Consider the following 12,787-nt stretch of genomic DNA (forward strand, 5'->3'; position numbering starts at 1 on the left):
CCCATCCCCTCCCTCCCCCTCCCTCCTTGCCCCTCCCTCCTCGCCCCTCCCCTCCTCCTCCCTCGGGCCCGGCAGGCGGCGGCGGGAGCGCGCAGGCAGCGAGCGGAGCTCGGTGCGGCCGCGGCGTCTGAGGCCGGTGAGCGGGAGAGCGCGGGGCGTGCGGACAAAGAGGGCGCCGCGCGGAGGTAGGACCTGCCCCCGGCCCCGAGTCCCCGGGCCCCCGCCCCCCGGGGCCGGGTTAGAGCGGAGCTGGGCGGCCCGGCCCGGCCCGGGTGACTGCGGCGGCGGCGCGCGCCCGGTCGCGCGGCGGGAGGACCTGGCGACGCTGGCTGCGGGCGGTCCTGAGCTCCCGAAACTTCCCGTGGGCGCGGGGCGGCGGCCAGGCGGCGGGGGGACCCACCCGGCCCTGCCGGCCCTGGCCCGGGGTCTAGGCGGACGGCCCCCTGCACCAGCCCCGGCGAGCGTCTACGCGGGCGGCTCCCGGCACCAGCCCCGGGGTGTCTGCGCGGGCGGCTCCCGGCACCAGCCCCGGCGTGTCTGCGCGGGCGGCCCCCGCCCCTGGCTGCGGGCGCGTCTACACCGACGGCCATGCACCTGGACCGGCGTCCACGCGGGCCCGCAGTACCTGCGGCGAGCAGAGGGGCGGTCTGACCCCGCCCCGCCGTCAGGGGCAGCAGTTCCTGCCGACCTCCACAACGCCACCCGGTTCCCCTGGACACGTCCGCACTGAACTGGGGGTAGGGGAGAGCGGTGCAGGCTCTGGTTTGAACGCTCTTTTCCTGAATGGCCCCATTTTCATATTAAGCCCTCGGTTCTCAGTCCAGCATTCCATTCTCAAATTCTTTGGGTGATAATTTTGCCAGATTTTCTGAATGGGATTAACACAGGCCGTTCAGAAATCGTTTCTGAGTTTGGCAACCGCTGCCCTGATGGGTGCTGTTACATTTGAGCTGCTTTCAGGACCGTCTTTAGTGTGTTGTTTAGAATTGTGAACCTTCGTCTCGTTTTGGTTGGGCAGGATTAAACAGTTCTATTTTTAAGAGCAGCGAAGAAACATATGTATTTAATATTGGGACCATGTGCCACAGAAATCACATGAGGTGCGGTTTCTTAACCACCAGAGTGGCTTAAATACTGGGAACTTGGGATTGAAAAGGGATTTCAGGTGGAGGAAACGTTCATTTGCCACTTTCACCTTCTCAGGTGAGTTGAGTTTACTAAGGCAGCAGATTTCACTTTGAGAGCCGAAGAAATTATGTTCTTATGACGTTTCATAAATCCTATTTATGGCAAGAGTCCTGAATAGTACTTGGTAGCTCTTTCTGCACGCTGAACTAGATACCTTTACGGACTCATTCTGAATTGCTTAGAAAGCCTATTTCGACGCTGGAGTTCAGGCCCCATGTTCCAGAGCAAGGCTACGCTCTTCAGAGGCAGTACTTTTGTGTGCTTTTTGGTTCCTGGCTCTCCTCTGCACCTTTCCCCCAGACGATCACACTTTTCTGTCTTTTCTTCCTCTGCCCCGGTGCCCCCAGAGCAGCGTCTGACATGGATGTTACATGAGCCACTCTCAGGGTCGCGTCGCGTGGAGCGTCTCCCTCGGTGAACTAGAGGAAGATGGATGAGTCGGCCCTTCTGGACCTTCTGGAGTGTCCCGTGTGTCTGGAGCGGCTCGACGTCTCTGCCAGGGTCCTGCCTTGTCAGCACACGTTCTGCAAACGGTGTCTGCTGGGCATCGTCGGTTCCCGCAACGAACTCAGATGCCCCGAGTGCCGGACTCTGGTTGGCGCGGGCGTGGAGCAGCTTCCAAGCAACATCCTGCTGGTCAGACTGCTGGATGGCATCAAGCAGAGGCCTTGGAAACCCGGCCCTGCGGGGGGCAGTGGCACCAACTGCACCAACGCCTCGAGGGCTCAGAGCAGCGCTGTGGCCAATTGTAGCTCGAAAGATCCACCTTGCCCCCAGGGTGGACAGCAGCCTCGGGCGCAAGCCTGGAGCCCCCCGGTGAGGGTGAGTAGCCTGAAGAGGCGGTGCGGTGGGTGACGGTACTGATGGCCGGTGTGTGTTGTTTAGTCTTTGGATGTTTTCTAAATCAGCTCATGGCTAAAGGAGTCACGTTACTGGAACAGATAGGAGGAATGAGATTGGATATAAATAATTTTTCTTGTTTTTAAAATTCTCTCCCAGATGGTGGGCCTCTATTACGTTTTAAGATAAATCTTGGGAAACAGTAGCAATTATTCAATGAAATCTAAAATACAGAAGTTTTTTATGCCGAGTTTAAAATGGAAATTTGGTGCGGTTTTACCTTTTCGATGGCGTTGGGAGAGCCACAAGTATGTATGTATGTGCGCGTGTATGTAGACATGTTATAAATATGTGTGTGGGTAGATCACAAGTAGGACATCAAGCTTTAATTTTTAAGTGGCTTGGAGCCATTCTGTTGGTTTTATGAATGCACAGCACAGAATTTTCTGGTTGGAGGAGTTCTTAACAAATCATGGCCACAGGTAGCAGAGTTTTGTTGCTGTAGCAACAAAACGTCATTGAGAGCCATGCTAAGACAGCAGAGGATGTAGCTTTATGTTGGGTTTTATAGGGAGTGAAACGAAATGTTTCCATCAGAAAGATTTTTCTTGGGTTTTGGGTTTGGGCTGAAATAATTTGAAGTGAGGCTAAATATCTGGGCAGTTACCACGACTGAAATTTCTAGAAGGTAAGGTATTTTGAAGAAATGTAAATTATGTTGCCGGTGATGGCACCCCGTGAAGGCATGCTTTTCTCATTTTTGTAAACCTGAAAAGTAGTTGTGGACATTCGATAATTAAAGCAGTTTCAATTTTGTCGGAAGAAACAATCTTGATAATTGGCCAAACTGAGAGAATCCATTTTTAAAGAACAGTTAATCTGGATGAGAATTCTTTTTTCAAATATTCGTTGTAAACACTCAAAACTGACTTTTTTCATGTGAGGTAGGAATAACCCTTTGGGATGGCATTAACCAGTGTAAATTCACAGATGTGGCCCTCTGGGAGCTGTAGGGAATGACTACCTTCTAACCATTCCTTTCCTTTCTTCTCAAGTTTATCTTTTACAAATGATGTATTTACATCACTAGATGCAGAGTACGCAAAGTGTTTTAATTGCTGGAAAACAGTTTTATCCCCAGGCTCTCAGGTTTCTTTTGGGTCATATTTAATTTTTTTTTTTTAAAGTTAGTGAGAACTTTGGGTTCTGGAGGTTTTCTTTGCTTATTTGAAGCCCCCTAGTTTTGAAATTGGTCTGCTTACAGCGTTTTCTTAGATTGCCTTCTTTTAATGGAGTTTACACGATTAGTATCTGTGGCCTCATGAATATTTCAATCTCAGAACCATCGTTTCTGAGACACCCGACCTAGGTCTGCTTCGCTTAATTAGGGGGTAGATTTGCTTCCTTGGAGGGATTTTGTTTCCTTGTTAATTAGACTGGAGAGGCCCAGCTTCTGGCTGTGAATAGAAGTGTCTCAGTTGTTGACACGTTGCCTTACCTGTTGTGAGGAATGTGGTGAATGTTTGATTACTGATAAAAAGGAATTTAAGAAGAGGGCTCAAGCATTCAGCTCAGTGTCCTTTGGATTTTAAGTTTTCTTTCTGATGTGGAAACTGACAGTGTGATGTTGGAATGTTCATTTATTTGAACTGCTAATCTCCCAAGGTTGAGCTTCACATTTCTTAGGTACATTATTCTATGATTTTGATGATGTCAGTATTATTTTTCTGGCTGATATGATTTTCCTGATTTACTTTATGTTTCTTCTTTGGCATGAGAAAAATTACTTGCCAAGAAGCTCAGTTGAGCTTGAGCCTTATAATTTGGATAAAGTGGTTGAGGCCAGTAAAAGCAGGAGATGATCATGTCTGTTACTTTGGGGGGGCGGGGGGCACAGAGAGTGGAGGACAAGACAACGAACAGACACAATTATTTAGTAATGTGGGTTGATGCAGGTGCTGTAATTCTTGTCAAAAGCACTTCTTTTCCCCCCAAGTCTAAAATAATTTCTCATTAGCAATTACTGGTACCTTCTACTTTGAAATATTCAAAACAACCAGGGCTACACAAACAGCCCAAGGACCTGAAAGATATATACATTTCAGAAAACGCTCCTCTTAGTTTTTACTTTATTTTATTTTTAAAATTTATTTTATCGAAGTATGGTTGATTTACAATGTTGTGTTAGTTTCAGGTGTACAGCAAAGTGATTCAGTTATACATACATATATATATACACACATGCTTTTTCAGATTCTTTTCCATTATGGTTTATCCCAGGATATTGAATTAGTTCCCTGTGCTCTACAGTAGGACCTTGTTGTTTATCCATTCTATATGTAATAGTTTGCATCTGCGAATCCCAAACTAGAAAATGCTTCTTTTAAAAGTGAGACCCATGGAGTTGTCAGCCAGCCCCTGAAGTGTCCCCTGGGTGAATGACATCATAAATCCTAGATCCTCAGCTCTTCTGACTCGACCCGGGGGTGTGAGAGCCTGTTCCCACGTGTGGTGGAAGCCAGTGCTGATACCACGTGGGATGTGCTGTTTGGTTATTGGTTATGTTCCGCGTTCCGTTAGATCGTGGCCATGTGGCTTCCTCATGCGTGTACCTCAGGGAGACTGGGTGTTATCAGCAGATACGAACATTTCCAACGTGTGACACACATCTTGTTCCCAGAATTTTAGTGTTTCCTGCCTCATAGGAAGGAAGAAATGGAAGAGTGTTGGGTCGGCGTCACCACTGGAAACCACCAGCTCTTTACGCCAAGTAAAGAATCCCTGCTGGTTTGGCGCCAAAGTGGACCAGTGGGACGAGGTGCAGGGAGCGGGTGGCTGCAGATACTTGCTTCCATGGGCTGAAAAATACCTGCAGAAGGTGGATTTTATATATATAAGTATGTACAGAGTTCGATGTGGACATGTTTGATTAATCCCTATAGAATTGTGACCTAATGGAATAAATTTCTGCTTTCTAGCTGTGGCTCCACTGGTTCCAGGTCTGATACCTGTGCGTGTATCTGTCTGTCTAGGTGCTGATACTTAATGATTTCACACTGCCGCTCCCTCAGCGAGCATATTCAGCAAACACTGATCACATGACCCCTGATTTACACTGCCTTGCCCTTGTATTCTTTCCTTTATCTAGCAAATATTTATCAAGCACTTACTAGGTACCAGGCACTGCCCTAGCTGCTGGATAGATAGTGCTGGGCAAACCAGACGCAGATTCTGCTTATGAACCTGTGTGTCTGGTGGGAGAGACACACCTGTAATAGCATGATAACAGTACAGGTAGGTCATTACAGGTGCTAAGTGTTAGGCTGGGAGCTGGGGAGATGATAGGCGAGGGCCTGGTTTAGTGCGTGTGTGTCTGTCTGTGTGTCTTCAAAGGCTGCTTCAGGCCGAGGCATTTGAACTGAGGTCTTAAGGGTGAAATGGTATTAATTAGTTGAGAGGGGTTGGCGGGGGAAGGGGCAGAGTATTCCAGAGGTCCTGACCTACGGCCGGATGCGGCAGAGCTCCCAGGAAGAAACAAGGACAGTGAGAGAACAAAGCGAGGGAGGGGCTCGTGACCTAAGAGGAGGCCTCTGGTGCAGTGCTGGGTCGGGAGCCACCCAGGACCGCGTGGCCATACTGGTCAGTGCCCTGCCCTTGGGGCCGGAAGGAAGGGTCCTTGGGACCGAGATGGCCATCGGGCTCAGGACATGCCTGGAGCGTGCCTCAGAGGCCTGGGGGACCGGGAGAGAAGAGGGGCACAGGGGAGCTTTCCTCCCTGCTGCTTTCATTTCTCCATAGTGCCAGCGCCCTCTCTCCCTGCAGCTGACTGTTAGGGGCTGAAATGTGTCCCCCCAGGCTCATAGGTTGAAGTCCTGGCCCCCAGGTCTTCAGTGTGAGGCTGCGCTCAGGAGTGGCACCTTCGAAGAGGTGCTTAAGGTGAAGGCAGCTTACGCGGGTGCGTCCTAATCCACAGTCTGGCGTCCTCCTAAGAGGAGATCAGGACGCAGAGCCGGGTAGAGGGGACACGGCCAGCCCTCTGCACGCCGAGGAGAGAGGCCTCGGGGGTAGCCAGACCCGTCGACACCTCGGTCTCAGGCGCGCAGCCTCCAGAATGATGAGATAAACGCCTGTTGTTCAGTTGGCCGGCCTGTGCAGCCCCAGTGCCGCCCGTGGATGGGCTCCTGCGGGTCAGCCCCGCGTGGCCTCGGTCCCCTTGGTCCCCTGCGCGCTGGCAGGGCAGGGCCTACAGGCCTGTGGGAGGGCGGGGTCAGGCCTCTGCGCCCTTGGGTGCTGAGTCTCCTCGAGTGGACCTTCAGCCCCTGCCAGCCCCACTGGTGGAGCCTGGCCGGCTGGACTGGCGGGGTCCAGGAGCCGGAGGAGGGCGGGGAATGGGGGGAGGGGGAGGGGCTAACGCCGTGGGGCGGGGCCGCGGTCGAGCGTGCGCGTCGGGGAGAGTGGGCGAGCACGCAAGAAACAGCACGCAAGAAACAGCAAGCAAGGCAGCAGGTGGTGAGGCCCCGAACTGTGCGGTGAGATACAGGATCGGGCCTGTGATGAGGGTCGTGGAGGAGGCGGGCGAGAGTGGGCAGGACCCGCTTCCCCTGGCCAGGGGTGGCTGTCAGGGCACAGCGGGGACCATCCCTCCTGGACCCAGGAAGCAAGACTTCCAGGTAGTGGTTTGGACCGAGGGAGAGGTTTTGATGTTTCCCGGTGGCCGAGTCTAAATAGAAAAAGGTGTTTGTTTTTGCCAAACACTGTGTTGCAGACATTCTTGACCTCTTCTTATTTATTCATCGTGTCATCCTTGACCCCTGCTCAGTCCTCCTGTCCACCTCAACCCTGACCGCTCCCTTGTTCCTGAGTCAGGCCTGCATGGAGGCTCAGGGCTGGGATGGGCAGGGAGCCTGTGTACAACAGGAAAATGCTGAATGAGTTTTCTTTGTATCACATTTGTATCTTGTGACTGTTACCGTGTAAATCTCAGACAACCCTCCGCAGCTAAGGAGTATTGTTATTTAAAAAATGTTCAAAATGTAAATTGCAAAATGAGTTCCTAAAAACATTCTGGCTGTAAAAACGTTCGCCACTTTGGAAGTATAATGTGTGTCCTTCTGTGTCTCTTCTCATGTGTTTATATGTGTATGCATCTGGTTGTTTTGATTCCTGACATAAGTGGGATTCCGTACTCTGCATATCTGATGACTAGAATATATCTGGGAAATCTTGTCATGGCTCAGCACATCCACCTACCTCGTTAAAAAGAAAACACCTGTTTATTGAGGTATACTATACCTACGGAAGAGTGCACGAATCGTGAGTGTACAACTCACTGAATTATCATGCTCCATGCTTTTTAAATGAGTGTATACTGTTTTTCTCTCCATTAAAAAAATTAAAGGTAATATGTGCTCAGAGTAAGAAATCTGTGGTAGAGAAGGATGTAAAGGGGAAAATCAAGGCTTCTAATCTGTCTGTCCCTAATCTCCAGAGGTGAGCACTGTGCAGAGGTTTTTTTGTGTGTTCCCCCCCCCCCAGGAAAAAACTGAATAGAAATAGGATCGTGTTATACGTGCTATTCTGCAATTTGAGGTTTTCTCTGAAATGGCGTCTCTCTCAGAGCTTCCCGTCTGCTCTCGTTGCTGGTCAGGAAGGGATCCTCGTTTTATGGATGAGGGAAGGGTAGCTGGAAAGGCCTAGAAACTCGTGCAAGACCCCCCGCTGTCAGCATGGAGCCGGCCACCACCCCAGGCCTGTCTGCTCCCTGCTTCGCCCCCTTAACCGTGTCCCCCTCGTCCTCGCGCTGCTGCGGCCCTGGAAGCTTTCCTCAGTGTAACTAGCGGGGCTAGTTACAGCCACCGTCCCTGGTGCCTGTTTTGTTCTGATAAAAAGGGGCAGGCGGCCCCCATGCCATGGAAGTAGGTGGGCCCAGCCCTTCCCCGGTGTGGCTGGCACGCTGGGAGGTGTGGAGGTCCGGGTTGTGTTGGCCGCTGCTCGGCTGCTCTGGGCTCCGTTTCCCACCCCCACCCACGCCACGCGGGCCTCTCACTGTTGTGTCCTCTCCCGTTGCGGAGCACAGGCTCCGGACGCGCAGGCTCAGCGGCCATGGCTCACGGGCCCAGCCGCTCCGCGGCATGTGGGATCCTCCCAGACCGGGGCACGAACCCGTGTCGCCTGCATCGGCAGGTGGACTCTCAACCACTGTGCCACCAGGGAAGCCTTGGGCTCCGTTTCTTCACAGGAACGCAGAACTGGAGGGCCCGAGGCTCCATGCGGGGCCCGGGGCCAGGATTGCTGAGTTTGGTTCACCCGTGACTCTTAAGAACTTAGTGGTGCCTGGCCCATAGGACACACTCAGGAGAGGTTTGTTGAACGTGTATTAGTTTCCTGTGGTCGCTGTAACGAAGCGCCCCCGGCCGGTGGTTGAGAACAACAGAAGTTCTGGGGCCAGAGTCTGAAATCCAGGTGTCGGCAGAGCTGTGGCCTCCGCTGGCTTCTGGGGGCTCCCGGCACACCCCGCTGTCCTCGGCTTGTGGACGCACCCCTCCTGTCCCTGTCTCCTCTTCACAGGGCCTTCTGCCCGTGTGTCTGCGTCCCCATCTCCCCCCACAGCCGGGCGGGCGCGGGGTGCACGGTATTGGGGGTCCCGTGCGCCCCTGGTGGAGCCACTGCACGCCGCGCCCAGGATGGCGAGGACTCGGGTGCCACTCGGGCGTGGGTCAGGCGGGCTCTGCGCAGCAGCACAGTGTCCTGGGGTGCACACCTTACCCTCGAAGCAGCCTTGCTGCTGAGGCACCCTCACTGTGGAACTCAGGCTTCATCCTCCCGAGCTTTTGTCATAAAGACTGCGTATATCTCCTCATTTTTTTCTAACCTTCGAGACTTCTGAGAGCAGTGATGCTAAAGAGAGAACCCGTGAGCTCCAAGCACCCTGTGCGCGGCCCCGCCATGTTTGCCCTTGGCCGAGCCTGTGCCCTGTCCGGAGGATGGAGTGCTGGCCTCTTGAAGACTGGCAGACATGCAGCTGCAGACACAGCTGCATCAAGGACGGCCTGTGAGTGGGCTCCTCCTGGTAGTGGGGAAGGGGATGGAGGTGCCAGTCCATGTGGTTGGCGGTAGCAGTTAAGGAGTAGATGATTTGTCTTGTGGAACGTGGAAGAAGGTAGCAGTAAGCAGGCTGTGCAAGTGAATTACGTTGCAGTAAACATAGCGCAGAAAGGCAAGGCCTGCCAAGTTTGAACTTTCTTCTCTTAGCCTAAGGAAGTAAAAATTCCTCCAAGTATTTTTTGCAAGGACAGAAATCCTTTCGAAACACTCTGTGTTCACTGTTTATAATTCAGCAATGAATGAACAGGGGTGAATTTTCATTATTTTAAAATGTAGTGAGAACTGCCCAGGATGAAATGCGGGTTTGCTGTAGGGACTCCATCCCTGGGTGTAATTCATGTGAAGGACCCCCCTCCTTCCCCACAAATAATCCAGCAGCGACGGAGCAGAGCCTCAGTGTGGGTACCAGCAGCCCTGGCATCGGTGTAAGTTTCCTGGAAGGGTGTTTGGACACCAAGGATGAACATTAGATTTCTTACGAGGGGATTAAATTCCTGTAGAGCTAAGAAATCTTCTAACACTCTTCATTATATAACTGCTTGGTTTTTAAACATATATCTTTAAAGAACTTTTAAAAAGTTCTTTAACACGTTAAACACATGGATTAAACAACGTATGTAATAAATGAAACCTCAGAGCTTACATTTTTATTTGTCAGCTCATTTGAAGGGACATTTAGTTAGCGGACGTCTCAGTTTTTTTCTCCCATGGTTGAGTTTGTCTTTTAAACACACTCTTTGATATATTATTTCCGGCATTTCCTATGTTTTTAACCTTTTCTCCCCCGCAGCTGAGCACAATTGAAGTGCTTAAGTCTTTCAGGCTAAATACGTTACCACTTTTGGTCAGTCTAATTACTTTCATTCCGTATTACGTATTTCATAGTATGTAATACCATTAGCATTTTCATTTTTCTGTTTTCTACTTATTTTTATGACAAGTCCATAATATTAGAAGATACGGAAACCCCAAACTCTTGTCATACAAAGGTAGTGATTTTGTTGAAACCGAAGTGTTGGTTGAAGGTCGTCCTTAGGTGACGGTGTGAAATATTTGCCCAAGAAAGACCAGCTGTGGCACCGAAAGCTCTGGTCTCGCTGACCGAGGTGCGAGGATGTAGGAAGTGTGACTTGAGGACCACTTGCGTGGTGGTGAAGCGATGGAGCCTTCGTGTTAGTCCTGGCCTGGTGACTTGCAGCCAATGATTTCTGTTCCATAGGCAGGCGTTTCCCCTTCTCTAAAACGAGGGATTTCTGTATCTGAGTTCCTGTGCGGCCCTGGAAATTCTGGCACGATCGCCCAAGCCAGGGCCAGCTCCGGCCGTGAGCTTTTAGGACAGACTGAGGCTGGTGTCTGGGTATCGTCTGGGTGCGGTGACCTGCAATGTGCCTCTGAGTCACCCCGGGACACTGGCATCTCCTCGGTGTCCCCTGGAGGCCCTGCCTGCCACAGGGACCTTCAGACGGACGGTAGGGTCGGCCAGGCTTTCAGCAGGAAGGTGGGGGCAGCTAAGAGCCCGACTTGGGGCTGGTTTGCTCGCTGGGCCTCCTGGGCGGAACGACCTCCCCCTGTTCCGCCCGCAGTGTCATCCCGCTGCCTGAGGCCCCCTACAGCTGGGGACAGGGTGTCCCCATGTCCAGGGATGCTGCCCTTTCGAGGGGCCTGAGCCCATCTCCCCGCCGTGCTGTCCCACTCTGACCGGGAGCTGGCGGGCGGCGTATTTTTGCTGAATGCGGGTGGGAAGCAGCTGAGCTTCTCTGGGGTCGCACAAGCCTGGGAAGAGGAGGGCAGTGACTGTGGACTGGATCCTGCACACAGGGACACATGGGGTGGGAGTGGGGAGGGATGCTGTTGATAGTTTGCAGAGTCCACGGGAGGCATCGGGGACCGTCTGGGGCAGCGGGGGCTTCATCCGGGGTGGGGAGATGTCCCAGAAAACAGAGGCTCCTTCAGACGGGTCGTGGGGGACGCAGGAGCTGAGTCTTCCTCTGAACGAACGCTCCTTTCTGAGCGCTGGAGAGCAGGCCATGGGGCAGGACAGGCAGGGGGTTTGGCACCAGGCAGACTTCCCTCTGCTCCTTGCTACCTGCGAGGCTCTGCACCTTCCTTAGCCCAACGTCATTCGTGGAGCCGTGAGGGTCCGCCCTCCAGTGCCTGGGCCCTGGGACGCTCACATGCCGGTCCTCTTTCCAGAAGTGAGAGCTTGGAGTGCCCTCTGTCAGTTACGTGGTGCAGTCAACCTTGTGTGCGCGTGTGCGTGTGCACGCGCGCGTGCATGCTGGTGGAGTCTGGTGATTTAATCAACCGACATTTGTAATGTGCACGTCATCAGGCATTTTGTTCTCTTTTAAACAGGCAGCTTAAACTTCAGGTGCACAAGCTGTTCATGAGTTAGTGACCGCGAGTGATGCCAAATCTGGTTTCGTCCAGGTTCTGCCACTGGCTGGGTGTGACCCTGGGCCTGGGCTGTGAAAGGAGCTGGGGCCCTCATGTCTCTCCTCCTGCTTCTGTGGCCCCAGCGGCCGTGGAATTCCTTGTGTGCTGGCCAGCCGTGACTGTTTCCTCTCCGTCCCTCCCTATCTCTCTTTTTGATGATGTGGGGAAAATAATAGCTGAAATAATTTAAAATACTTATCTTTTGACTTTGTTCTTTGGCATGGTTTTGAAAAGTCTTAGATTCCTAAGACTTCTGTAAGAAAGACTAGGTGTGCTTTGTAGTTTGGTTCTAATTTTTAAAAACTGGTGTTAGGAAAGATTACAATGGCCTCACAAGGGTCCTCTAATGGATGCTGGATGTAGAATGTGTGTTTTATTCCTTGCGGCCGATTTTTGTTTACCCCTCTCACCCTTGCCCTCCCCTCCTTCCAGAGCACCCCCGTGATGTTTTTAGATAGACACTGTGGTTAATTTGTCCATGTTTTGGTTCTTTTTATATCTCCTACCTAGAGCAGCTGATCACTTGTTTATGTGACTAGACCCATCTCTGGCTAAATAAGTACATTTGTGTAGCTGGTAACTTTCTGATGAATTTTGAAAATGCAGCAACAGTGAAGAGCCTTGCAGTGCTTCCACTTTTAATAAGTCTGGATTTTTTTTTTTTTTTAAATGGAGCTTCTATTTATAGTTAAAATATTCACTTCCTGCCTTTGTAGGGTAAGAAAGGACACTGAGTGAACATTTTATGAAGATCATGTACTGTATTTTAAAGTCTCTGGAGAAGGACATTTCAAACCTTGTTGACAACGCACACTCTTCATAGCCAGGAAGTTCTTTTTTTTTTTTTTTTTTTTTGTATCAAATACAAATCCCTGTCGTTGCAGTTTAATCCCATTCCTCTCGTCCCGTCCCTAATGGGAAAGAAGTGCTCCTAACCATCCCTTATCTGGCCTAAATACTGCACTTCCTTTACGTGTCCTCTTAGGACCTGTTTCCTAATGTTTTGATCGTTTTAGTCGCTCTGCTTTGGATGCCCGCCAGCTTCTGCTCGTGCTTGGGTTCCGGTCCAGAGGAGCCCTGAGCCTGGTCCAGAAGTTCTGGGTAGAATAGAGCCTCGCGCTGTGGAAGGACTATCACGTGACCCTCCTGAGTGCAGTGCTCCTTGTATATCTTTAAAAATAACTCACTGCGTTGCTGATTCATGCTTCGCCTGGACCCT

At 51.6% G+C, this 12,787-nt stretch overlaps 1 protein-coding gene across 3 annotated transcripts in view; it reads left to right on the plus strand.

Moving 5' to 3' along the window:
- The first annotated feature begins 69 nt into the window (after positions 1 to 69).
- SH3RF1 (SH3 domain containing ring finger 1) overlaps positions 70 to 12,787 on the plus strand; it is a 159,577-nt gene continuing 146,859 nt past the window's right edge. For 2 of the 3 annotated variants that reach the window (XM_027096534.1, XM_027096535.1), the window contains exons 1-2: positions 70 to 185; positions 1,536 to 2,010. In XM_027096534.1, coding sequence (XP_026952335.1) covers positions 1,618 to 2,010 — 393 coding nt within the window. In that variant the 5' untranslated portion in view covers positions 70 to 185; positions 1,536 to 1,617. Of the gene's footprint in view, positions 186 to 820; positions 1,204 to 1,535; positions 2,011 to 12,787 lie in introns of those variants that run through there. The other variant, XM_027096533.1, reaches the window with a different exon arrangement.

The sequence above is a fragment of the Aethalodelphis obliquidens genome, unplaced genomic scaffold (genome assembly GCF_003676395.1).
Source record: "Aethalodelphis obliquidens isolate GAN/ISIS:26980383/991018 unplaced genomic scaffold, ASM367639v1 scaffold103, whole genome shotgun sequence".
NCBI classification, from domain to species: Eukaryota; Metazoa; Chordata; class Mammalia; order Artiodactyla; family Delphinidae; genus Aethalodelphis; species Aethalodelphis obliquidens.